This window comes from Diadema antillarum, unplaced genomic scaffold (assembly GCF_040938485.1).
Source record: "Diadema antillarum isolate AM-2024a unplaced genomic scaffold, OU_Dant_1.0 scf00000178, whole genome shotgun sequence".
NCBI classification, from domain to species: Eukaryota; Metazoa; Echinodermata; class Echinoidea; order Diadematoida; family Diadematidae; genus Diadema; species Diadema antillarum.
The window spans coordinates 1,379,957-1,407,328 of NW_027271067.1; the positions used below are offsets into that span (position 1 = coordinate 1,379,957).

The 27,372-nt window shown below is 39.8% G+C and overlaps 1 protein-coding gene across 1 annotated transcript; it reads left to right on the top strand.

Moving 5' to 3' along the window:
- The first annotated feature begins 1,059 nt into the window (after window positions 1–1,059).
- LOC139722952 (cell division cycle protein 20 homolog) lies at window positions 1,060–27,372 on the top strand. The gene is made up of 8 exons (XM_071634234.1): window positions 1,060–1,405; window positions 2,916–3,161; window positions 3,908–4,036; window positions 4,697–4,893; window positions 20,532–20,626; window positions 21,148–21,376; window positions 24,429–24,672; window positions 26,634–27,372. Exons 1-8 carry the CDS (start codon window positions 1,123–1,125, stop codon window positions 26,819–26,821), a joined length of 1,611 nt encoding a protein of 536 aa, XP_071490335.1. The 5' UTR covers window positions 1,060–1,122; the 3' UTR covers window positions 26,822–27,372.

The following is a 27,372-nucleotide window of genomic DNA, read 5'->3' on the forward strand; positions in this document are numbered from 1 at the left end:
CTGGTTACTGTAAAAGTGGTTTCTTTCGCGTACAGAAACTTTCGCGGTTTCCATCGATGCCAACTTTTTCGCGTGTGTGTAAATTCGCGGTCGGTAATGATAGCGTTGTAACAAGCGATGAGTTCAAAACATTTTCGCGTGATGTTAAATTTGCGGTTCAACCTCAAAGCGCGAAAAGCGCGAAAATAAAACCACCGCGAAAGAAACCTCTTTTACAGTAGTTAGCCCGACCAGACGCTGTGCAAAGCATGTCGCTCGCTATACAGGGACTGACTGGGCTGTGTATGGTTACTCATTGACATTACTGCCATACTGGTTAGTGAGTTAAAACATAACAAGTTTATGTGCACTTGTAAGTTGTTGATGTTGTATTCAACATTTTACACATTACAATGAATTACAGTGTCAGTGTGGTGTGAATGTTAAGTTAGTGAAGAACATTTGAACATACGAAAACACAAATCAAGAGAACTGAGACGAGTTAGGTTAAGGTACATGTACAACTGAGCGTTACTTCCAATAATTGTACTAAAACGAATTGGAGAAAATCCTCATTATTGTTATAGTAAAAAAATGTGCTCTTATCACTGCCCTTCATGGAAAACCGCCAGCTCTGATTAAAATTATAAGCTTGCACCGCACCACACTGGCACACAGTAAAAAATATCATTATCACCGCCGAGAATTCCGCATCTGTGATACGAATCAACAGTCTGAACCCGTAACATGAATCTGTGGTATTTTCTGCTGTGGTGAAATGAAATTAATCCAAAGGGGAAACAGAATATTTTGTAAGATATGAGGTACAACATGTTCAGTACATATACATAAAATCAAAAGGTGCCATGATATGTATAAATACACAATGCGTTAGCCGTTGCATATTACTTCAACGGTTGTAGTTGTACATTAGCATGATTAACCTGACCAGATGCCTTGTGCAGCACTTCTCTACAGCGACTGGGCTATGTGTACAACTGTACTGTAGCTACAATGTACATACATTATTACATCTGTAGGCTGACCATATTTTAAATTATATTGTTTCTCCAGCAACAGGCTGCTGTGACATACGGGTACTGTAGCTGTACGTCGTAGAGGAACCAGTACACAAGGTACAGCATGTCTCACTTTGATAATGAACTGAACAGCCTTCTCAAGCTCGATGGGCCAACGGGTGGCCCAGCGATGCGCTGGCAGCGCAAGGCGAAGGAAGTGGGCGGCTGTGCCAATGTCTCCATGAACAAGAGCCTGAACAGCAGTGCCGTCACCTCACCCATGAAGGTCTCCAACCGGTCCTTTGGTGCCAGCAAGACTCCCTCCAAGACACCAGGCGGCAACGGAAAATCGAAGACACCCTCACGCACGCCAGGTGGAAGCATTAGGACGAAGACCCCAGGGAAAAGTTGGTGCCCATTTCACTAGGCTTGAAATTGCCCTCATTCATGTATTTTGTGCCTCATTTCTTTTGAATTAAGCTAAACTGGTACATTGTATAAGGTTCTTCTCCTTTCCCTTGCATACCGGTACTCTTTCACTCTGTCTCTCGATCTCTCTCCTTCTTTTCTATTCTTTAGGGAAATGGTATTCACTACTCACAAATGCTGTACTGTATGTTATGAATTATGTTATATAATAAAATATCACTGAGGAAGTTTCCCTGCAAGTCGTAAGGATGAAAGGAATTTTATAGATTGTAAATCAAAAAAAGAAATTTCTAACCAATTCTAAGTAGTTCTTGCTGTAGTCATGGGGTTAAAGGTGCATGGTCCTTGTGTTTTAGTCAAATGCGTACGCGGGCGCACGGCGCAAGTTTCCTATAAAGACCTACGCTATCGACTCCTCTTTAGCGCTTACGCTTTGGCCCACTTCCCCGAGTCCGATCCACTGTAGTCAGTGGTCCGATCACAGTTCGGCTCATGATTCGGCTGAGGGGGGATGACAGCTTTAGCAAACTTCTTTTGTGATGTCATAATAAGAAGCACATATGCACGCACCCTGGCATTACTACAGACTGCGCAATGCGCAGAGAAGACAACGAAGGCAACGTTACTTAGCACCACCTACGCACTTTACTCTTGATGACAGCTCAACTTCGGTAATCTTCGTATCAATGCTAACGGTGATCTGCAGTATCATCAACAGCGCCCTCTACACTACCGGGACTATGCCCCTTTAAGCTCAATCAGATGACTGAAGTATTGCCTTGTTTGTAAGTAGGCACTACTATCCATGTATCACTGAGGCAAGATATTAATTTCTGTCTTGATGTAAACTTTGATAAAGCCTCAGTCAGTAGGAGTGATAAAAGAAGCCAAAATGTATTTCACTGTTTTCAGTGCATTTTCCGCAGGGCATTAAACATCATTTTTGTTGTACAAGTTCGTAACGATCACAAACTTCGTTCATAAATACAGGTTGTACACGTAACATTCATTGTAACTGTCATGGAAACAAGTAACTGTGTTGTGAGTTGGGTGGCATCATTGCACACAAAAAAGGAAGCAACATTTCTATGTCCTGTCATAGATCAATAAATATGAATCTGAATTTCCATACAGTCTGCATGGATCATAAATCTATTCTGAGCAAATTTTGAACTCTACAATATAAGTACAAAACATTGGTAGGTAAGTTTTATTTCCATTTTTACTTTTCTTTCTCTTCATTAAGTGAGTGGTGAAAAATCAATCCCTCCTAATTTCAAACCAAACTTATTTTTTCATTTGTCTGTCTTCCAAGGGACATTAGAGGAAGAAACATTTTTGTCAAGCTATTTCCGTAAAACTTGACATTGTCCATAATAGAAGATGACCCAAACTAAAAGAAAAAGAAAGAATAAAAAATATCTCTTAGTAGTACAAGAGCTTGTAGATCTCCTTAACAATGTCATTATCTATTACTCTGATCATCAGGAAAGTCAAAGACGCCGACGAGGACCCCGGGAGGAGATCGCTTCATCCCAAACAGGAGCGCCACAAATTTTGACATGGGCAGCTTCAAGCTCCTGGACAGCTCTGCCGCAGGGGAGAACACCAACCCAGAGCTGATGAGCCCCTCCAAACTTGAGTACCAGAGGGCCATGGCGGAAAACCTGAATGGAGACCTCATGAATTCCAAGATCCTCTGCTACAAGAACAAGCCCCCGAGTGCGCCTGAAGGTTCGTTCTTGGACTGGCTGTTTGAAAGTAGACCCTTGTTTCAGACTACTGTGGGCCAGTACTTTATCTTCTAAGATGGATAGTGTAGTTACAACTGTATGTATCTGCATCTAATGGTTTTAGAATTTGTTTTTCTCAAAATGTACATGACTAATTTTACCTGTCAATTGAAGCATTTCAAAACATGAACACAAGTCATATGTGATGATTAAATGTTTGCAGACACTGTACTCTGCAGTTTTTTGGTCTGATTCATATTAAAATCAAAATCTTTCCAAAGGTGTCAGATTTTTTTTTTTGAGACATGCATAATTCAGAAATTGAACTTGTTCATGCAACTAAAAGGTCTAAATGACAGTAATAGTGTGTGTGTTTATTTTGTTCACATTATAATTGTTTATCTAAATGCAGAGTCAATCTCTCTTACAATATCTTAGCACGTACATGTACAACATTGTACTACTTTTACCTCTGATTGCGTTGTTTTGAATAGTCAACTTATTCCGTAGTGTTTTGCATTCCTTATTGTTTTGATATGTTAACAGAAAAAAAATCGCTGCAATATGTGTCAAACTGTAACCAGTCTTTCTGTAAATGATTATTATCTTATTTCACACTGCAAAATGATCAAATTGAAATGCCCATTCTATTCCCCCATCTGTAAAAACACAGACGTGCACATGTATTCATTCCATTCTACTTGGCACATGCCCTAAGCAAAGCAACCATATTTTGTTAAATACCAGGGTACCAGAACAACCTGAAGGTGCTGTATTCTCAGAATCGGACGCCAGGATCCACCAAGAAGACAGTCAGACACATCCCGCAGCAGCCAGAGCGCATCTTGGATGCACCTGACATGCTTGATGACTATTGTGAGTATCAGGCCATGTCTAGACTCTGGAAGGGTCTCAATTTTGTTACTGTCTACCTTATTCCATTGTTGAAATTCCAATGAAATGTAATCAAGGAACTGCCATGGCTTAATGAAAGAATAGTGGGTAAGAACCCTGACTCTGAGTGACTCAAAATCTTAAAGGCACTATCTAATAGTGCTTCCAGTGTTTGAAAAATGTCAGCCACATGTACCTCCTCCTACTTGCTAAAGAGGTAAATATGGAAAATTTTTGATTGAAAATGAATTATTGATACTTCACATAAAAGCAAAGTGATGAGACTTGCATAGCTACACTCAAATGCCATTCATGGTGGGATTTACCTGAAGTATCTCCCAGTAAAAAAGGTGGAAAAATATTAAAGAGGGTGCATATATCATGAATAGAGTCCTTCATTAAGTTGACTTCACTGTGTCTAAACTTTCTGGACTACATGCAAACATCAACCATTATTTTCAAAGAAACATAGAATGACTGCTGCATGTACCTATGGGTACTGCATTTCACATTGTAGTTAACTGAGCAGAAGAACAGACACTGTCTCTTCTTTAGGAGGTTGGTTGGATGGTGACATGGCACTTCAAATTTGATTTTTGGTTTCTCTCCCCTGGTCTAATTCCTCGGCTCCGTCTCTTTCAGACCTGAACCTGATAGACTGGAGTTGCCACAACCACCTTGCCGTGGCCCTGGCCAACAACGTGTACCTGTGGAATGCAGCCAGTGGGGACATCAAACAGCTCCTCCAGCTTGAGGGGCCAGAGGACTACGTGACCTCGGTCAGTTGGATCACCGAAGGGAACTATCTGGCTGTCGGGACCAGTGGTGGGGAGGTGCAGGTAAAGGGGGATTTGAACCATTTCTCTCTCCTTCTCTTCCTTCCTTTCTTCCTCATTTGTAGCACCGGTACAAAACTTTGCCCCATTAAAGATTTTCAAGGAATATGTATGTGTGGATTAGTTTCCAGACAGGGCAAAAGCCTGTGACTTTCAAGCACTTTCACTTTGTGCTAAGATATCAGCAGTAGTAGTCAATATTATATTAAATTATCATGAGCTGTAGTGTCTCTACCAGTTAAAACGTAACAGAGATTCAAATTGTTACCTTACAGTATTTTGTATGCTTTCTTTTCTTTTCTTTTTGATTAAAAAAAAAAGAGGATGGTAGGTTTCATGGAAAATGCGTGTTTTTTTTTTCTCCAAATTATGAAATACTTCACATGTCTTTTGCAGGACAGCTACAAATACTGTTTTCTGTCAAAAGTATTCCTTTTTAGCCTTAAAGATAATATGAAGTTTTGGTACCTTTACAAAGTTTCACTGAGATTGCCTTGTCTTAGTTTGTGTTTCAGGTTAAAGTACCTTTCATATAACCAACACAGTGAGACTTATTCGCCCCAAAGTGCTCTCATATCTTAGTAATCATGCAATAATGGTTTCGGATATTATCGACGCTGTACAACGTCAATAAATACTAACGGCTCGTTCGAATCGTTCGAATCTTTATATAGCTCCCTCAACGATCATTCTGCGTGTAACTCGTGAGAACCGGATCGCCAGCACAGAACTTGTGTAGAGTTCTGTGACCGCCAGTTATCCGGGCAGTGCCGCAGCGCTAACACTCCTCTGAAGCTGCTTGTGCGATGCGGTAATGCGTGCATGCATGCGAGCGGTATGTACAGTGCCGACAATGCGTGATCACAGATTATGGTACATGAGGCGAGGATGTACGACTAGGACTAGTAGTATGGTACACGAAGACGGGTTTGACATAGAACAGCCATTGCAGGAGGGAAACAAAAACAAATACGAAGACCATAAACAGTGGTCAATCCTGCCGGAGGGGAAAAAAAGACGAGTATAGCTGCGGCAACTTTGAGGCGATCAGATATGCATCAGTATACTTTGTATACTACTAGGCGCTGCGTTTTACTCACCACCGGCCACCCTGGTTAGATCGAGGCTCGTTATGCAGCGAAGCACGGATTATACATACAGATTGTACGCGCACACAACTTGACAACACTGCGGTGGTGAGAAGTGACTTGCTGTGCTGCCAAATAAGACAGTAGTTCCTACATGATATTTTAATGTAGTTAGATATTTTTAATATTGTCTGAATTCATATGTTGGTAAACTCTCGTGATTTTAGAGGCTCCACCACAGTGCTAGACTATCACGCGGACTTGCTATGAGATAGATGACATCTACCTTGTAAGCAGCCTTAGCATGCCCTGTTCAGCAGTCGATCGTTTTACCAGGGAGGTGGTTTACCGGGGAGACGGGAACTCTCTATTCATTCAGTACTGTACATGAAGGAAGACATTACCTCAACCAGCTCCCAGCCCGACCAGATGCATGCATGAATCAGGGAGGTGGAAGAAAGATTCCACCTCCCTGCATGAATGCAATAACCGCTCGCGCTGGTTTACGTTTGGAACAGCAACACACACACACACACACACACACACACACACACACACACACACACACACTCACACACACACTCACATACACACACTCACATACACACACAGTACACACACACACACACACATACTCACAAGCACACTGACACCAGGGAGTGTTCCAGTCCACCTGTCTTGACACGGGTACAGAAATAGATCGAACGTTTATTGACCTTGAGTCGGGTCAGACTCACAAAAAAAGAGGAAGAAGAAACCACGCCAGAGATGGAGTGATCAGATTGCAGGGAGAGAGAGAGAGAGAGAGAGAGGAAGAGGGAAAGACACATTTTCGCAAACCTGCCTCGTTATGACGCAATCGTGGAGAACAGTGCCAGTAGCTCCATGATACAGTCGAGGATGGAATCAGAGCTTGAAGCTCCTTGATGGAATAAAGCCCATCCCATACTCACGACTATAGGACTGACACAGTTTGGATCCTGAACAAGTCACAGCAGCTTCAGCATAAACGAGTTGTTTTTTGTTTTGTTTTGTTTTTTCAAATCCAAAGTCGGTCAGTCATAGTCGTGAGTCGTATTCCAATAGTGTGCGGCGGGCTTAGGATATGTAAGTCACTCTTTGGCCTTTAGTTCGGCCTGCACTAATTTATTCATTTATTTATTTTAGTTTTTTTTTTTTTTGTATTTCAAAGTTACGTTGGTGTTTTCATTATGCAGATGGTGCATTATAGTAGGCCTATGATAAGTGGCCTATTGGCCCCAAAACATGATTTTAGACTGAAAATAATCCGAGTTACGTGTTTGTTTTTTTATGCCTCCGCCACGAAGTGGTGCCGGAGGCATTATGTTTTCGGGTTGTCCGTCCGTCCGTCCGTCCGTCCGTCCGTCCGTCCGTCCGTCCGTCCGTCTTTCCGTCCGTCCGTCCGTCCGTCCTTCCGTCCGTCCGTCCGTCCTTCCGTCCGTCCGTAATGAATTTTGTGGACAGGGTAACTACCAAAACCTTTTGAGGTATCCTAATGAAACTTGGCATGTATGTGTATTAGGGGATGAAGTTGTGCCTATCAACTTTTGGGTGCACATGCTCAAGGTCAAAGGTCAAAAGGTCAATGTCAAATGCTTAAAATTTTACTATTTCCCCCATATCTATGCAATGCCTGAAGATATTTTCTTGAAACTTAGTGTATACATGTACTACCCAATTAAGATTCTCTGGTGAAAGTTTTGGGTCATGAGGTCAAAAGGTCAAAGGTCAAAAGGTCAAGCAAAATGTTAAAATTTCACTTTTTTTCTCTGTATCTTGGAAATTGTTCAAGGTATCTTCATGGAACATAGTATATATGCATCTACTGACTGGCAGTGGTTATCTAGGGAATTTAGGGTTCATGGGGTCAAAGGTCAAGGGCAATACTTCAAAATTTTACTATTTTCCTTATATTTATGCAATGCCAGCAGGATTTTTTTTTTAACTCAATGTATGCATGTATAACCCAATAGAGATTCTCTGGGATTTTTTTTTTTGCCAAGAACGTCAAAGGTCAAAAGGTCAAAGATCAAGTGAAAGTGCTGAACTTACTTCTTTCTCCATATCTCGGAAGTGGCTCAAGTTATCTTGAAACCTAGTACATGCTGAATTTATGTATGTTCTGCCTGACAGTGATTCTCTTATAAATCAGAGGCCAGATGAAAATGATAACAATTTACTGTTCAATACAGAAATTGCGCTTTTTCTCCATACCTTGAAAATTACTCAGTGCATAAACTTATGAAATGGTCAATGTCAAGTTAAAGTTCTTAAATCCCCAAATACATGCTCTCCTATTCATCCAATTAAAAATTTTGTAGGTCAAGGAAGGTAAACATTCAGTACATTTGTGACAAACATGTCATTTTAATATTTTGCCAATTTTGTGAAAATGTAATCACACATTGTCCACATGTACTATAGACCTATTAGGAGAATCATGCATTATGGCGGAGGCATACCAGTCGCCATAGCGACATTTCTAGTTATTTTTTATTTTTACATACAGATTATATTCAGATTGACAGTGTAAATCATTAATCGATTGATTTTCAAGGAAAATGGACTTACCGGATTATTTTTTTCTTTCGAACACGCTCTTCTTCCTTCAGAGAAACACAAAACCTCCACATTCAACTCCAAAGGGAGGAAAATCAAGCTGCGCATACCGAGGTTGAGGTAACATAAGTAAATCCAAGTTCTGTGAGTTTCAGAGGAATATCGCAAGATCTTGTGGGTGGTGTACTAGTACTTTAGTAAGCTTCAGTTTGATTGTAGTTATGAACTACCTATTTACGACGCCAGTGTAGCCACGGGTATGAGCATGTCGCTGTAATAATATTGTGCGACACAACAGAAGCCTGCAACAGTGTGTGCGACATCCTCGAGAATTGGCGACATGCATGTTCTAACTATATAAGTGTTATCAAATTTGAGAAAAACACGTGTAAAACTTGTGGGACGACAAACTCATATGTTGGCTGAACTCTATTTCATTTTTTTTTTAAAGAATATTTTATTCTCCATCAATGGTATTTCGTTTATGCATCGATACAAGGTACTCCATCATCTCTTTATTGTTTTAGGGGGTTTCGTGTTGACAAAGTCGAGTATTTGGCTGCAAAAATTGCGGTGAGCTACCTGTGGTGTATGGCTGGTGCGTGTTCCACGTGTTTATAGGGCATAGTGAAAATTCAAGGAAAAAAAAAAACCTACAACCCAAACGAATTGAAACAGAACGCGCAGTGGTACGGGGAAAAGACACTGCGTGCGAACATCTTCATAAAAAAAAAATAAAAAAAAATACAAATAAAAAATGTCGCTACGGCGACAGGTGTATGCCTCCGCAATAATGCAGGTCTATAGTACAATGTCTTGACCATGTGTGATGACAGTTTCACACAATTGGCAAGATATTAAAATGACAGGTTTGCCACAAATGTGCTGAATGTTCACTTTCCTAGAACTATCAATTGGATGAATGATTAAAACGTCAGAGTGCAGGTATTTGGGGGAACTGATGATTTTTACTGGACTTTTGACCCTTTTATAAGTTTATGCATTGAGTAATTTTCAAGGTATTGAGAGAAAATATAAATTCAGTATCAAATGGTAAAATATTATTATCTAAACCTGGCCTTTGACCTTTGACCTCACAGTTCCAAAGAGAATCACTGTTAGGTAGAACATGCATAAATATGTAAGTTTCATGATAATACCTTGAGTTACTTTTGAGATATGGAGGAAGAAGTGCAATTTAGCACTTTCACTTGACCTTTGACCTTTTGGCACGAAACTTCCCGCAGAATATATATTGGGTTATACATGCATACATCAAGTTAAAAAAATCCTCCAGGCATTGCATAAATATAAGAAAAGTAGTGATATTTTGAGGAGTTGACCTTGAACTTTGACCCCTGACCTTTGACCCATGATCCCCAACTTCCCTAGATAATCACTGCCCATCGGTTCATATATATATACTAAGTTCCATGAAGATACCTTGAACCATTTGCGAGATATGGAGAAAAACATGAAATTTCAACCTTTTTTCACAAAATAACCTGTGACCTTTGACCTTTGACCTTTGACCCCGTGACCCTAAAATCCAAACAAAGTATTATCCCCCAGGATATACCCTCATACCAAGTTTGATGCAAAACCACCTCACGGTTCTTGAGATATTGACAAAAACAAAACGGGACGGACGGACGGACGGACGTACGGACGGACGGACGCCCCGAAAACAATGCCTCCGGCCACTTCGTTGGCGGAGAAAAGAGAAAAGAGCAAAATCCCACGATAGCAAGGTGCCACAGACTTGGCAAAGAGGGGGGGGGGGGGGGGGGAGGGGGAGGGGGAGGGGGAGGGGGAGGGGGGAGGGCGGGGGGTAAACCACAAATCCGCGCGGTGGCGCATTCCTGCTGAGGTCATAAACAGTCTGGGGCCTGCGGGAATGAAAAGGATGTTTCGAAGCGAGCTCAAGTCGAAGACTCCGGGGAAGACCACTGGCAGGATTGCAATCGTTACCTGATTCTACATTTCTTTCAATCAATTGACGTAAAATAATGTCATTTTTTCTATTTTCTTTATATCTTTCCTGAAATATATCCCACTGCCCTCCAAAGGGGGAAGATTCTCTATCATTATTCTTTCTTTTCTGACGGTGACTCAGAGGTGCTTGATTATAAAAAGGGAAAATCATGTTACTGTTCGTCACTCTGCAAGTTCGTTGTTCTGAGAGAGAAACACTTTCGTTATTTTTATGGTTCCTTGATTCGAACACGGGTGTTCGTTCATCCTGAAACGAAATGAATTTCGTACCACGTATAGGACCTAATTCGTTTTCAGAATAAAAATGTTCGGATTATAACTAACGCCTTCATATTCGGAGGAACAAATGGATCTGGAACAGGAATTTGGGGACCCGGATTGACGAACCTTATACATGACGTGTACTTATCCCCCAAAGTAATGGATACCGTGCAAAGAAATTAACGATGTCAAAAAGGGAGATTAGTTTCCCGCCAATTCCCTCTTCCGTCAATACTAAGGCTCCTACTTCGGAAGTATAGGTCTGTCTCTCGTTGCTCGATAAAGAAAAAGAAAAAGAAATGAACAACGTCAAAATAAACAAGAACAGAATAAACGCATGTTCGCCTATCGTGGGGCATCTATGCAATACTGTTACCTTGGATGATATCCTCACCCTCACCATCGTGTAATTCCTATATAAGAAAGCAATTAATAATTATGTTTTGCACTGGATGTTATGAAAATGTATGTGATCTGGTATCCCGACGTAATGTAAATGATTATGTTACATGAAGAGGGCTGTTCGTGGGTGGTATTCGAATACTTTTTTGTATAATTATGATTTCGTTATGTGTAGATTATGTGCGTATAATAAGAGTTTCATTTTAAATGGAGTTTCAATCAATTTTATTATTCATGTCAAATTGGATTCCTCGGAAGACCATCACGACCATGAATGCCGAGTTGCGAGCAGGGCAATCCATACGTTTACCTTTGGTTATAGTACCATGTTATTATAGTTGAAATGTATCATTGTTACCTTGGGACTTTACGGTGAATCATTTATTAACAGACAATCAAATATCTCCCACTGCCCAAGGGGAAACATATCAAACTAAGAATGACATTCATTTTTGCTTTTAAGATTTCCCCTCCCGTCTGACAATAATTTTCTGAAACATCCACCAGTGCCGGATGTAGAATGTTTATTCCGAAGGTGATATCCGACAATGAAGTACAAAGGCTTGATACTCCGATGAATTAGAATCACAAGCTTACGCAATGCTATTTTACGAAGAACACTCTTCGGATATATGTTGAAGATTAGTGCCTAAACATTACCTATAAACCAAAACAATCGTAGCATATGTATACTAGCTAGGCCTTCTAAATAACCAATAAAACATTTAAACGAATTAATAATTGCCTATAAATAATCGGCAGCACCCCTCAAGTATTTCAAGAAACAACTATATGTCTTGTGCAAAACAATTCCTGCATATTTTTTGAATGTGGCAAGATATAATGCGAACATGAGATTGTGAGTTATAAGAACAATTTCAATATTGAGCTGAGTTCAGCAGATGTCATAAAATATCTTCGGATCTCGTTCATGAGGACATGCCAGCAGAATTTGGGTAAATGAAATGCAGCCATTTCCACTGGAACTAATGGTAGATCAATGTTATTGCCGTATCCTTGGAGTAAAATGTCGCCGGGGCGCGGGACAATTCATTGTGGTGTCTTCGAAGGAAACATCACCGGAGCAAGTGTTGGTGGTTCAGTCGTCGGCGGAGCAATCATTGTCGACGGAGCAGATGTCGTTGGGGTGATGTTGTGGAGCACATTCTCGCGGAGCGAATTAATGTCAGTGGAGCATAAAGACTGACCTCTCTTTGATACATACGTATACTCATGGACACAAAATAAACATTAGCCAATGGTATAAAGGGTATAGTGGTCGGACATTTCCATCGCCTTGATGTTACCATTTTGCAAAGAATCTACAAATTTTAGTAACATACATTCACCAAAATTAATGTCATACCGTACATTTCTGGATGCTGAAAATAATTAGAAGCTGACCTATTTCACTCAGCGTGACAAAGGTGAAAAGTTTACGTTTTCTCTGTTGTTCCGGATTAAAGAAAAACAAAATAACGTCACCATGATTAATTTCCTATTATGACAATGTGTGGGAAGGGATAATGTGTTATTCATATTTTTTGCGGTACATCAATGATCATTGATGCGACTTGACTTGACATCATCTTGAAGTTCATCAGGACGTGTTTCCAGTGACGTTCATTTACTGGTGCTATATAGGGACAGCATGTCATGTTTTTACGGAGCGTTGTTCAATCTGTTAAAAACAATATAAAAAACATACATAACGATATGTGCACAGGAAATTACAATCCTCTGATAATTTATGACAATAATAATGAGATGTGATGTTTATGGCTTATTTGCAATACATTGCACTCCCGTTACAACGAACACGGTAATAACGAAGCAAAACTTCTGTTCCCAAAATGTTCGCCATTAAAGTCTGTGTTAAAAAGATTCGCTTATAACGAACACGTTTATAGCGAAATTTTCGTTATAACGAAGTCTTTTCCGAGCGCCACTGACAAAGAAAAACAAAAGAAATGTGCTCTGTTATAACGAAATGCGGATCGCTTCCGAAAATACGTAGCGGAACAAGCATTTATAGCGTCTCTGCGTGGGCGAATGCTTCACAATACTGCGTTTTCGATCCGTGTGTCACGCACAAGTTTTCGAGGAGAACTTGCATTATTGTTAAACAATCTGACTATAATCTGAAATTGAGTAAGGTTCCTTATTACAAAACACAAAGATTCTGATACACCTAAATGTCCGTTAGTTCGGAAATGAAACAGTGTTTGTTCACGAACATTTTGGCGTTATTCCAAAGATTCGTTATTCCGAAAAAAAAATAAAAATATGGTTCTTATTACGACGGTGCGTTTGTCCGAAAATGATAGGAATTCCAAACATTCATTAATTGGAACATTAAAAAAACAACAACCTAAAACAACAACAAAACAAAAAAACCCCAAAAACAAACAAACAAACAAAAAACGTTTCGTTAATCCAGAAAAGAAAAGGTAAGTCCACTAACAAATCTTAGGAATTGCGAACCTTATAATCGTCTTATAAGAAAACTGAACCTTCGAAATACGTAACCTGTGTCATTTTTTTTTTTAATTAACAAACCTTCCACGGAATGACAAACTTTATTACATTTTCGGATTAAAAAACCTTCGCAACAACGAACCTTCGGAATAGTGATCCTTTCTCAGTTAGTAAATTACAAACCTTTGGAATGACGAACCTGATCATTTTAATTTCCGATCGACGAACCTTCGGACATTACAAAAAACTTTATGCTCTCTTTTAATTGTAATATTCAAACGAAATTTAAAAGGTCCCATTCCATTTTACATAGCTTTCCAGTGTATTCAGCAAACAGAACATCATAATTTATATGCGTGGTTTCCTTGTTTTCGTGTAATATTGTATTTGTTCGGTTATAACGAAACTTCGTTATAACGAAAGAAAACTGCCCCCATGCCCCCTATAGGGTATAGTTAGTTCTCTTTTCTTTTAAAATGCATATCATCAAGGTTCTGCAGTGACCACGGGTATATTATTTTTTGATATTTGTTTTTAGAAAGGAAACAACCCCGTAACGAGGGGGCATTGGTGGCACGAGAAACTGAAGGGGAAAAAATGCATGGGGGAGCCTTTTTTTCCTATTCAGCCGATTAATCCCGAGTGGGGCACCAGAAAGAAATAAAAAAGAAAGGATGCAATATATATATCTTATATATATATATATATATATATATATATATATATATATATACGTGTGATACATACCTGATGGCATACGTGTAGAGCTGTCCACCGTTGCTTGTTATACCGGTCGAACACGAAGCCACCTCGATCACTACTGATTATAGCTTACTATAACACGAAGCCCCCTCGATCTCCATTGGGATTGTGTTATGTGAAAGAGATTGCATAAGATTATGCTCTTGTCATGACATTTGTCATCATGAAAAAAGGGAAAAGACGGTCGCACAATCACAGATGGAAGAGGTCTTTGATTTGCTTTGTTGTTGTTGTTGTTGACAAAATTGTCTCACAGAATCACCTGATAAGCAAACAAACCAGTCCTCTTCACATTAATTTTTTTCTGCCAATTCTCTCCACAAAATTGGCCGCTAAGCAAAAACAACAACAAAAAATAATACAAACAGAACCAGCACATGACTGTGGTAATCAATTCCATCAAATCACCTGCCCAAACAACAAGCAAACATGTTATACATAAAACGCATATTAGGCCCTACTAATTGTAAAAACAAACAGTCAGTAAAACAACTAGAAAACATAACATTTCGGAATACGTCTTTCTTGGTCAATCAGGCCTGCGCATACTACGCTACGAAAAAAAAAAAATAAGAAAAAAATGTCCGGCATAAAATGCTACATGCCAAGCGTCAATATCCATGATAGGCCTATGCCTACTCTGATGGCAACGTTGACCATGTAGATAATCGTCATTAACAATCGGATTTTCTATATTATGTTAGTTAGCGATTTTTTTTTCTTTTTGACTAGACAGCCCATTCATTGTCAGAATGAGCAAAAAAAAAAAAAAAAAGGCTGTGAAGACTTTTTTTTAAAATAATTTCTTTCATTTTTTTGTTTAAATCTTGACCTGACAGCACATATGTCGAGAGAAGTGTTTTTCTTCGATAAGCATATAAACATGGCAATTGAACATTATTCTAGAAGAACGCTACATGTATACCATCTTGCAGCACAGTTCCATTACACACTCTTTGACTGCACACAGTACACAGGTACCACGTGAATGGAGCAATGAAGCAAAAACAAACAAAAACGAAAACAAAAACCCGAAAACAATAATAATCTAAACAGGATTAGCATTTCTGTACAATCTGTCGACAAATCATCTGCTCAAACAAAAAACATTGTCGCGTTCTGCACAAAACGCATATAGGCCCTACTAAATCTGTAAAACAACAACAACAAAATAAATAACCCGAACCTTTCGGAATCCATATAATTCTTTGACACTAAGACCTATGCTATTTACGCTAAGAAAAAATGGACAAATGGAAAAATGTCAAGCATAAATGCTACGTTGCAACTGATATACGTCGATGTAGGGCAATTTGTCAATCAGCTGCAATGAAAACATCTCGACGGAAGAATGTCATGAATTTGAATAAAATTAATGCTTCGTGCCAAGCGTCATGTACTGCACCAACTCTGGCAACGTATAGTGTATAGACGATCATCAGTAACAACCGAGCTGGGTTTGTTTTTGTTGTTGTTGGTTTGTTGTTGATGTTTTAGTTAGGTTTAGTCGGCGATTGTTTTCTTTTTTTACTTGACAGCTGATTTATCGACATAATCGGCCAAAAAAAGGAAAAAAGTGCAGACAATTTTTGATTTCAAACAACAAAACCCAAAATAATATTAATAGTAATCAAAACAGGATTAGTGGTCATCAATATTATTCTGTCAACAGATCGCCTGACAAAACAAAACAAAACAAAACGAAAACACAATTAAACACGTCTTCCATAAAACGCATATAGGCCCAACTAATTTGAAAAACAATCAGTAAAAGTACGCTGAGAAAAAAAGAAGAAAAGGAATGAAATTAAGAAAGAAATGCTCAGCATATACAGGCTGAAGCGTCAACTATGGCAACGTTGACCGTGTGTAGATCATCAAGCTGTTTTTACTTCTGTAGGTTTAGTTGACGATATTTAGTGCATTTTTTTTTTATTGGACTGCTCATTTAGGCTATGGACAGAGTTGGCAAAAACGATGCAAAGATTGTTATTGATTTTTTGATTTGGCTTGTCAGCATTTACGGCGAGAGAATTGCTTTTCTTTCATCATAAATGAAATATTGTAAAAACCATGGCAAATTGAACAAGACCCTGTCGCCATTACACGCCGGCCGCAGTAACTACGCACAGAACACAGGTAGGCCCTACCATGCTGGACAAACAAATCAAAAAAAAAAAACAACAAGAAAACCCTATAACGACAATAACACAAACAGGATTAGCAAAGTTGGTTGTCAGTTCTCTCGACAAATCACCTGACCAACAACAAACATGTCCTACAATCGCAAAACGTATCTCAATAGGCCCCACTAATTTGAAAATTACAAACAATCAGTAAAAAAAAAACAGAAAAAAGGCAAAACAAAAATCCTTTCGATTTCGGATTATGTCTTTCTCTGACAATCAGGCCTATGCAACTAAAAAATTAAATAAAAAAATTAAGATTAGAAATGAACAGCATGTGGTACGTGCGGAAGCGTCAACATCTACCGACTGCATCGCAACTTTGGCTGTGTAGATGATCATCAGTAATAAATACATGAGAGCTGTTGTTCTTTCTTAGGTTTACTTGGCATTTTTTCTTTACTTGATTGTGTGATCATGTATCGTCACTAACAAAAGGATCGTTTCCCTCATTTCAGTCTTGTTTTGCAGATGTGCCTTTTTCAGACAGAAATGTCTTTGAATAGATACAGATGATGAGGAGCAGCAATACCTGAGATCATGAGAAATTTTGTGTCAATCATGCACGGCCACCTGTAGGCCTACATCTCAAAAGCGTCTCAAAGACAGTTTTAGCATGCTTTATGGTACTGCTTTGATCCCATGATTGTCACCGCAAGCAAGCCGGGAGAAGAACAAGATGGAGATTCGATAAATCTAAAACTGTATGCGCAGAAGAAAATAACGCAGAAAAATCAAATGAAGTGAATGTGCAGTCTTGAGGTGTATGTTAGGAAATCATACCTCAAAGCAAACACTTTCGCTAGGGAAAAGCAGGCAGTTTTTAAAAGAAATGATGGAAGAATGATTGTCACTTGTGATCTCAATATTTCACTTTTCCGTAGCATATTCCAGAGCACAAAAAAAAAGAAGGAAAAAAAAAAAAGGGATCGGTATTCGTAGAGGACAGGTATATCCTGTAGGGAAGGTATTATGCGTGTGCAAAAATGTGTACGATGAATGTCCTTGTACTAGTAGGCCTATATTAGGTCCATGGCCTGTCAACAAATCACCCGACGAACAACAAACATGTCCTTCACAAAACGTACAGGCCCACTATTGTTTACTCTTTTTTTTTTTTTACTTGGAAGCTCATTTATCGACAGAATAACAAAAACAAGAAAAATGGGAGGGCTACCTTTGATTGTTTGTTTCAGTTATTTTATCTGTTCTTGTCGACACATAATATGGCGAGAGAATCTTATTGTTTATTATAGCATGAAAACATGGCAATTGAACATGCATTTCGGACCGCCTCTATATAGATCTGCAGAACAGTCCACTACAACACGCAGCTCGCAGCTGGTCGTATGAATACTAACAGTACCCAAGTACATAATACGTGTAATACGTTAGTAGCTTGCAACGGGGCGAACGAACGAAGCCAGCTCGCTTGCCATGGCCACGCATGTACCATCCACTAGTACACAGTGATTGGCATTGTCATAGCGAACGGAAGCCAGTACGATATCGCCACGGACTACATTGTTCAGTGGACTGAATCCACTCTTTGGTGGAAGCATGACTAGCAAAGAGTATCGACTTTTTGGTGGAAGCAGGGAGGTCTCACCTCCCTGGTGGAAGGCAAAGAGTGGGGAAAGCGCGTGGGGCATGTGTACAATATGGGTACTAGATAGCATGCTCATGGCCACCCACGTGCACAGTATACGGTTGGCCCATCCATGCCCCCATGATACGTACACACAACATACACCGCACAGGGGTAGGGGGGCCTATCGTTCGATCGTACACTACTGGACGTCGGACATAAAACGCACACAGTGGCTATACACACAATGTGTACGCAGTTGTCGACAGCTTGCTCTGCTATAAACGGATCGCGGATCGTAGCCTCTGGGATGCGGTCGCGCTTGTGTACAGTACACTTCAGTAGTATATCACAGAGCTCTCTCAAGACTTCTGTAAGTAGTATAGTATCAGTAGTATCCGAAAACCGACTTTCTTCTCGGGACCGCAAGGGGGCGTTGTGAATCATGCGCTCGAGACCAAATCCTTCCGTTTTAAACGAGCCGTTATTTTGCGAGAGTCACTACTGCAGTTCTCATCTAAATTGACGTTCTAGTAATCAAACATGAGTTATAATGCTCCCTAAGCATCATACTGACTAGCAGTTATATTCTGATACCTTGAATCATGGTTTCACTCGGTGAAATGCACCTTAACAGGAACTCCATTTTATCTTTAACCCTAAAAAGACTGGGGGGGGGGGTCTAAAAGGCCCCCCCCTCGACATTTCGCGCGATTACTCAGCAACACGCAATGCTCTCGCCGCGATGCTCTATGACTTTTTTCTTTCGAGTTTTCCGCACATTTTGACACCAAATTTGTGACGCCCGGGGGTACGGTTCTGAAGTTACATAACTTTTTGTACATGCACGTGAGACCGAAAATGGCTCAAAAATGTGATTTTGTGTACAAAGTCAATACAAATTGAGTTTTATCACATGGTTCATATAAATATGCTTATTTTTACTCTCAATGGCTAAAATCAATTTGTTTTAGTAGTATTATGCTTCAAAAAGGGCCTGCCACAAATTTTGCTGAAAAAAACAACAAAAACAAAAGGTCGAAAAAACAATGAAATACATAAGAAATTCATAAAACAATAAAATAAATAAGAAATTAATTTTGATACCGAATTTTTTTTCAAGTACATTTGCTAAGAATGCTACAAAGAATATCTAGACCAAAAATGAGCACTTTTGGAGCTTTATTTACTGATTTAGATAAAAAAGTCTGATTTCTCTCATAAATTAGCATAATTAATCAAAATAAAATAAAAGAAGACTATTTTGGAAAATTTAAATATACAATCTTGTAGATTACATCGCACACTACCATTGTGCAAATTTCCGCGGCGATCGCGCGATCCACGGCCGAGATCTTAAGGGGGGGCCCTTTAGGCCCCCCCCCCAGTCTTTCGAGCTACCAAAATAGCCCAGTCTTTTTAGGGTTAAAAATAGTGCAATTCTATTTACATGGTTTGCATCCCTGTATCAGCAATATCTGTGTGAAAAAGAACATCATCCAAGGGTCACTCAGTACTGTTATTTCATCTCCAATATAAGCATGAACGTGTCCACCCCCCCCCCCCCTCCTTATTAGAGTAGAGGTCGAAGTTGCAATAATCCTCCAGGTGCTGAAAGGGTTCATGTGAAAGGAGCAGAGTCTTCATGAATAGTGCAGTCATGCCCCATGATGCTGGTGAACTCGAAACAATAGACAGGATGTGAGGATCATATGGGTATTATACTAGGTGCAGTAGGTCATCAACCCTTTCTTGGAGCTATTGTTGTGGTTTTGAAAAGAGCAACCAGTGAGCTGGAGGTATATTTTGGTGTTATAATGTGTTATGCATTCACTGCACATACAGTAGTTTGTAACAAGTCATCTCTGATGTAGTGACACTGGCAGGAGACTGGGTGGTGTCACATGTGCTGGTGTTTGTTGTAAAAAGACCTGGTAAAGAGTTCATGGCCTTGGAGAGTGTTTACTGGTGTAGAGAGACCAACAGATTTTTCACGAGCATTCAGTTAATTTTAGCCACCCCCTTCCTGAATTATCTAGGCTAGACAGCCCAGGAGTAACCGTGCCTCAGGTTTGCAAGAAAGTCCATGGTAACATAACAGGGAATTAAAAGTAATCTTAATTCTTTGAAAATTAGTTGCTAGACATCTGAGCCAACTTCCCTCTCCCGTATTTTAACAACCCCTACCACACAACCCTCCTCCCCCAGAGAAATATAATCGAGCATAGTTGTAGTGAAAAAAGCAGAGCATACAGTATTCCTGTACTTACAACACTCTGGTATCTTCCTTCTTCTCTTCAGCTGTGGGACATTGAGAATGCCAAGAGACTACGCTGTATGGCTGGCCATGCTGCTAGGGTGGGGGCACTCTCATGGAACTCCTACGTACTCAGCAGGTATGTGCAGTATATAGCATCTTTGGAGTGCATGCAGGGTAATTTGAATCATACGTCAGAAGCTGTTGTGCAACACGCAATCCAAATGTATGTTCATATTCGTGATGAGTCTTTCATGTGGAACCATATTTCTATCTATTCATTAGTTTGCTGTATCATTTGTCTCCTTTGTTTTGCCTTATCTCCAGTATATCCTTTGTATTTGCTTTTGATGTAAAATTTCCTCTCGATTTCCTCATAATGTAGAGCAGATCACTACTGAAAACATGATCCCAAGTCATTCTCTTGAAATACTGTGTCATGATACCAAACTTTGAATGGACTTTTATCTTAAAGTACTCAAATGCACATACTCTTCTGCTGATGTGTATTACTCTTCTATGCGTTGTATTAGAACACATGTTCTAACACACAAAATAATAGTTGTGTGATCACTGGGAGGATGACTTTGAAAATCTGGCCTGTTTTGGTTGTCTGGAATACAAGTTTGTTTCCATAATGTTGTCCCATCTTGCCTACAGTGGATCGAGAAGCGGCACCATCCACCACCACGATGTGCGCGTGGCCCAGCACCACATTGGCACACTGTCTGCCCACCTCCAGGAGGTGTGCGGTCTCAAGTGGTCCCCAGACGGACGCTACCTGGCCAGTGGCGGCAACGACAACCTCCTCAACATCTGGCCGACCTTCTCTGCCACCCCCTGCAATGTCCCCATCTACACCCTCAACCAGCACCAGGCTGCAGTCAAGGTATGTAGGACTGTTCTGACCAAGCTGAATTCTCGGTATTACCAATGCACAGAAAACTTCTACTTCAGTACAATTTTTGTCTGCTTTTGTTCCTGCTTCTTTTTTCGGTTAGAATTAAAGTTACACATTTATTAAGTTTCGGTGCTGCCATTGCTGGATGAGAAGAGTACACCAGTTTGTTGTGTCACAGTAGGGTAGCAACAAAGAAAATATAAAAAGAATTCTCTACTTTTACAACGCTGCACGCTGGCACTGGTCTGACGGTGCAGGGCCAGTAAAATTCACTGTCGGACCAATAACTTTTTCAGGAATGGACCAGTACCTACTGGTCAGACAGACAGGTCGGCCCAGTAGAATAGATTGGTTAGTATGCAGCCCTGCTTCTAAGTTTTTCATTAGAAAACACATTCTTTTGACTTGCTATCAGCATGTGTTAATTGCAGTATTATTTCCCCTGTCTTCTGAATGTTAGTCAAGTGCTCTTTCATTATGCCAGAAAATTTTGAAGCATGTAGTCACATAGATTTACATACAGATTCAGAAATTCAAAAGTATTAAACTTTTGAACAGATTGGGTGATTTCAAGTTCGGTGCTACAAAAGGTGTAGTGCTAGGGCTATCTCAGCACTAGCACTGGCGATAAAACTGAACTTGAAGTCACGTCGGTGTTGGGAGTTGACCTCGAAATTATGACGTATTTCCGGTTGCTGTTGCTGGGCTCGGTGTTGAATGTCATCTGCTGAACCGAGTTCCGCTGTTTGTATCAGCAATTTACGTGCTTTTCCCCATTGACTAACACTTGCCCCTAGGGATTATCATTTTCATCATTTGAAGTACGGTGCTGGTGTTAGCATTGCCATGCGAGACCCATATTTACGTCCATAAGTAGTTTTACGTGCAAAGTTTATGTTAATGCAGTGGTCGCCCACGTAACATACACAAACACTCATGATATGGCTTTATAAATCTGAGCCTAAGAGCAAAATTAGGATAATTTTGTTTTAAAGAAGGGATGAAATTTGCGGCGTTTTGATCAGTCTTCCTCGTTATGTGTCTAAAACTATACAGTCATGGCTACATCTTTTTATATTTGACTTTAACTATGCACTATCACTTTTTTCGTTGCGCTATTCCCGCGGATTTCCAACACCTAGTGCTGGGTATCAATAAGTTTGATCAGTATTGCCTCATTAATCTGACCGTTAGTGGTGAAGCTCGATTTAAGGCTGTTATTCGGGGGGCTAGCACTAGCACCGAACTTGAAATTACCCACTGTAAGCTTCCTTTAACCCTATTCTAACGGGGGGGGGGTCAAATTGACCCCCCCCCCCCTCGACATTTCGCGCCACGATTCCGTAACGCGTCGTTTCATGACTTTTTTCATTGAAGTCTCCCGCATATTTTGAGACCAAATTTACACCGTTCTGAAGTTTCGCAATGTTTTGCATATGCATGTCAACCCGAAAACAGCTCAAATTCATGATTTCGTTTGCAAATTCAATGCAAATTGTGTTTTTTTGTTTAATCGATATAAATTAGATTATTTCAACTTTTGAACATTGAAATTAATTAATTCTAATGTAGATAAGCTGGAAAAAGTGCCTGCAACAAATTTTGGCAAAAAACAATAGAAAACAAAAGGTCGAAAAAACAATAAAATACATAAGAAATTAACAAAACAATAAGAAACAAAACAAACTGATTTTGATTGCGCTATTTTTTTACAAGAAAATTGTTTGATGTATCTTGAGGAACTCTGACACAAAAATTTAGCAATCCTTCATTCTTTTTGATGGATTTATAGGTGAAAATATGATTTCATGGGTAAATTTGCATAATTAATTTATTAAAAAATATAAAATCATCATTTCTCTATTGTATGACCATGTAATCTTTTAGCTGACATCTGGCTCTATGTTCAGTCAAAATTTTGCGGCGATCGGGTGATCGGCGGCCGAGATCTGAAGGGGGGGGGGGGGTCAAATTGACCCCCCCCCCCCCCCCCCCCCCCCCGTAAAAACTTGGTCTCAAATAGCCCAGTTAGAATAGGGTTAAAGGGACTGTACAGTACTGGTTGAGGTGGGGATTCATGTTTTGAACATTCCTAAGTGAGATAATGAAAAGCCTCTTATGAAATATGAAAGAGCATGTAATTTTAAGAAGGATTCAACGTTTATTTGATGAAAATTGGTTTTCAAATGGCCGAGATATCCAAAAAATTGCTAATAATAAAAGGCGACATGCCACAACTTTATTAGGATCTCTTTGTTTCACCTTGTTTTTAGATATCTCAGCCATTTCAAAACCGATTTTCATTGAATAAACTTTTGATACCCCTTAGAACTGCATGCTCTTTGACATCTCATAGAGTGGTTTCTAAATATCTCGCAAAACGTTCAAAGCTAAATCCTCACCTCGACCAGAACTGTACACACCCTTTAACCTCACTGCTGTATAAATACTATGAGTAGTTCTGCAATCACTGAAGCCTCCTACATACTTGGAGTAAATTCCCCTTTTAGAATGGGAAGTTTAACGAAGTGAACACTCACTTCATGACTGCACAATAAAAGAAATTAAAGTACACTGTACTGTTTTCACCAGGTGTCCTACTGCTGTCAGGATATAACCTTTGACTGACCATTTCCAGGCAGTTTTTTCTTGTAATTTTTCAAACCTATACTTGTGAAAGTAGCAGTGGTGTTGCAGAATTGATAGGCAGTATTTCTTTCCTGGCTACATCACCACGTACTGTAAAAGCAAGGAATGTTCACATGTATTTTAATCTTGTGAATTTCGCGAGCGCCAAGATTCGCAAACTTAAAATGCATGTGTTACAAGTTCTTGGCTTCTTGTCTACATAATATGCGTTGAACGCCCGTGGCAATTCACAAAAATTTCATGCCATGATAAGGGCTGTCAGCTCCAGTTCGCGAAAATTTCATGCCACGAATATATAATGTTTTACAGTAAGATGTGTGAAAAAAAAAGTCAGATGTATGTATATTGAATAATGTTTCCATCACTCTGTTTTATCTTTTGTACACTGTAGGCCCTGGCATGGTGTCCATGGCAACCAAGCCTGTTGGCCAGCGGCGGTGGGACAGCAGACAGGCACATCCGCTTCTGGAACTGCAACACTGGGGTGTGTTTGAGCAGCGTGGACACCAAGTCTCAGGTGTGTGCCCTCTTGTGGTCAAAGGAGTACAAGGAGCTGATCTCTGCCCATGGCTTTGCCCAGAACCAACTGGTGGTGTGGAAGTACCCAACAATGGTGCGCATCGCAGAGCTGCTTGGTGAGTTTCCATTCATTTCTTCATATGATTTTGTTGTTTTCAAAGTCGCCAAACATGGATTTTTTAGTTAAGGGCAGATTCTGAAAGAGTAGAGTCTAAGCTTTAAAATGATGTATAACTCAATTCAAATGGACTCTCCTAACCAATCTAAATACTGGAAAGAAAGCACACACTATGGAAAAGTGTGAACTGAGAAAAGAGGCTCTGAAGTACAGGGTCTACAACAATGAAGGGATTATCAGATTAAGGTGAATTGAGCATGTTCTATAAACAGATTCTGTCCATGATTAATGCCAACTTTCAAAGCAGCACTGTTAGCATTATCCTTTCAAAAGTGATTAGACTAAAAATGGAGAGTGTGCAAAAGATTTCAAAAATGAAAAGTGGCCTCTAAGACATACCTGATCATTCTACTCTCCCCCAGAAAAGGGTTGTAGAAAAACTGCTTAAAACACACTTTTCCATTCATGTTATGATCCCTATCTGAAGGATAATGTAAAAGAAAGTTAGCTCTTTCAGAACATTTGAAAAACTCAATGTTGACTTGGTTGACCCATTTCACTTTTTTGAGTCCTCATGTAAAATTAAGGGATGGGACTTTTGTTGGTTTTGTGATGCACGGTCACATAAATAAACTCTTGGCACAAATAAAATGCTGTATACAACAGTACAATTATATTTCAACAGAGTGTTTTTTTTTTTTTTATGCCTCCGCAACGAAGTGGCCGGAGGCATTATGTTTTCGGGTCGTCCGTCCGTCCGTCCGTCCGTCCGTCCGTCCGTCCGTACGTCCGTACGTCCGTCCGTCCCGTTTTGTTTTTGTCGATATCTCAAGAACCATGTGGTGGTTTTACATCAAACTTGGTATGAGGGTATATCCTTAGGGGATAATACTTTGTGTGGATTTTAGGGTCACAGGGTCAAAGGTCAAAGGTCACAGGTTATTTTGTGAAAAAAAATTGAAATTTCATGTTTTTCTCCATATCTTACAAATGGTTCAAGGTATCTTCATGGAACTTAGTATATATGCTTGTACCAATGGGCAGTGATTATCTAGGGAAGTTGGGGATCATAGGTCAAAGGTCAGGGGGTCAAAGGTCAAGGTCAGCTCCTCAAAATATCACCACTTTCCTTAAAATGCAATATGCCTGAAGGTTTTTTTTTTTTTTACTTGATGTATGGCATGTATTACCCAATATATATTTTGGAGGAAGTTTCTTGCCAAAAGGTCAAAGATCAAAAGGTAAAAGGTCAAGTGGAAGTGCTAAATTGCACTTTTTCCTCCATATCTTGAAAGTAACTCAAGGTATCATCATGAAACTTACATATTTATGCATGTTCAACCTAACAGTGATTCTCTTTGGAACTGTGAGGTCAAAGGTCAAAGGCCAGGTTTAGATAATGCTATTTTCCCATTTGATACTGAAATTATACTTTTTCTCAATACCTTCAAAATTACTCAATGCATAGACTTATAAAAGGGTCAAAAGTCAAGTAAAAATCATCAGTTCCCCATATACCTGCACTCTGACATTTTAATCATTCATCCAATTGAACCTAGTTCTAGGAAAGTGAACATTCAGCACATTTGTGTCAAACCTGTCATTTTAATATTTTGCCAATTGTGTGAAACTGTCATCACACATTGTCAAGACATTGTACTATAGACCTATTAGGAGAACCATGCATTATGGCGGAGGCATATCAGTAGCTGTAGCGATATATCTAGTTTCTCATTCCAAACTTCAAACTTCTTTTATTTTGTTGTTGATGTTGTTGTTGTTATTGTCACTGTTTGAGCCACACTGATGTAACATTAATCTTTACATACAACAAGAACTGTTCTTCATCCTAAAGAGTTTATTTCAACGAGTCTGCTGTCTTCTCACATCCTGACTTTTCCTTTTGATTCTAAAACTGACAGTATCTCACACCTTGTCCATACCATCTGCGTTTCTCAGGTCACACATCTCGTATTCTTCACATGGCCATGAGTCCGGACGGCTCCACCGTGGTGTCGGCAGCGGCAGACGAGACCCTCAGGCTGTGGAAGTGCTTCGCCACCAGCGAGAAGACCAAGAAAGAGAAGAGCACCCTCAAGACCAAATTTCCAGACAGCACCATCGGCAGGAGGCAAAACATCCGCTGAGACAATCATGACCAAGAAGATTCAATGTGTCGTTTGTTTTTGGAAAGTGTGCCTTGTTCAAGAATTGTTGAAGATCTGCTGTGGGAAGTGACTTGGACACTCTGTCTCATTCGCAAGGGCAGATTGCTACAGGACATGCAGTGACTAGTGCACAAAATGAGCCAGTGCTTGCATGGCCACATTTTACTTGCAGAGACTTGACTCAAGACTATAGAATGTAGACGTTTCCTGTGCGTTATGTGCAGCTCACCTCATTACAAATGTGAATGTATGGAGTTGGACATATCAGTGGTGTATGCAGCCTCCAACCACTGCACAGAGTCTGAAAGTTCTGACAAGGCTTCAGTGTAATCTGCATTATGAATACCAGTTTTCAACAAGTTACATTATTACTTGCATTGCATGGTTGAGCCGTGTTTCAGTGCTATATCTCAATTGAAGCATGCATATGCTTTTTTGGTGTATATCATTTTATAGTTGATATTTCCTGCAACTTGCTAAACTTACATTTGCTTTAATCACATGGAAATACATATTTATTACACAGCTTA

What these genes read in the sequence shown, in the direction of transcription:
- LOC139722952 (XM_071634234.1), top strand. Translation starts at nt 1,123, where the DNA reads ATGTCTCACTTTGATAATGAACTGAACAGCCTTCTCAAGCTCGATGGG. An exon ending in GCCCCCGAGTGCGCCTGAAG is followed by an intron (nt 3,162 to 3,907) that starts GTTCGTTCTTGG and finishes GTTAAATACCAG; the next exon opens with GGTACCAGAACAACCTGAAG. An exon ending in AACTCCTACGTACTCAGCAG is followed by an intron (nt 20,627 to 21,147) that starts GTATGTGCAGTA and finishes TCTTGCCTACAG; the next exon opens with TGGATCGAGAAGCGGCACCA.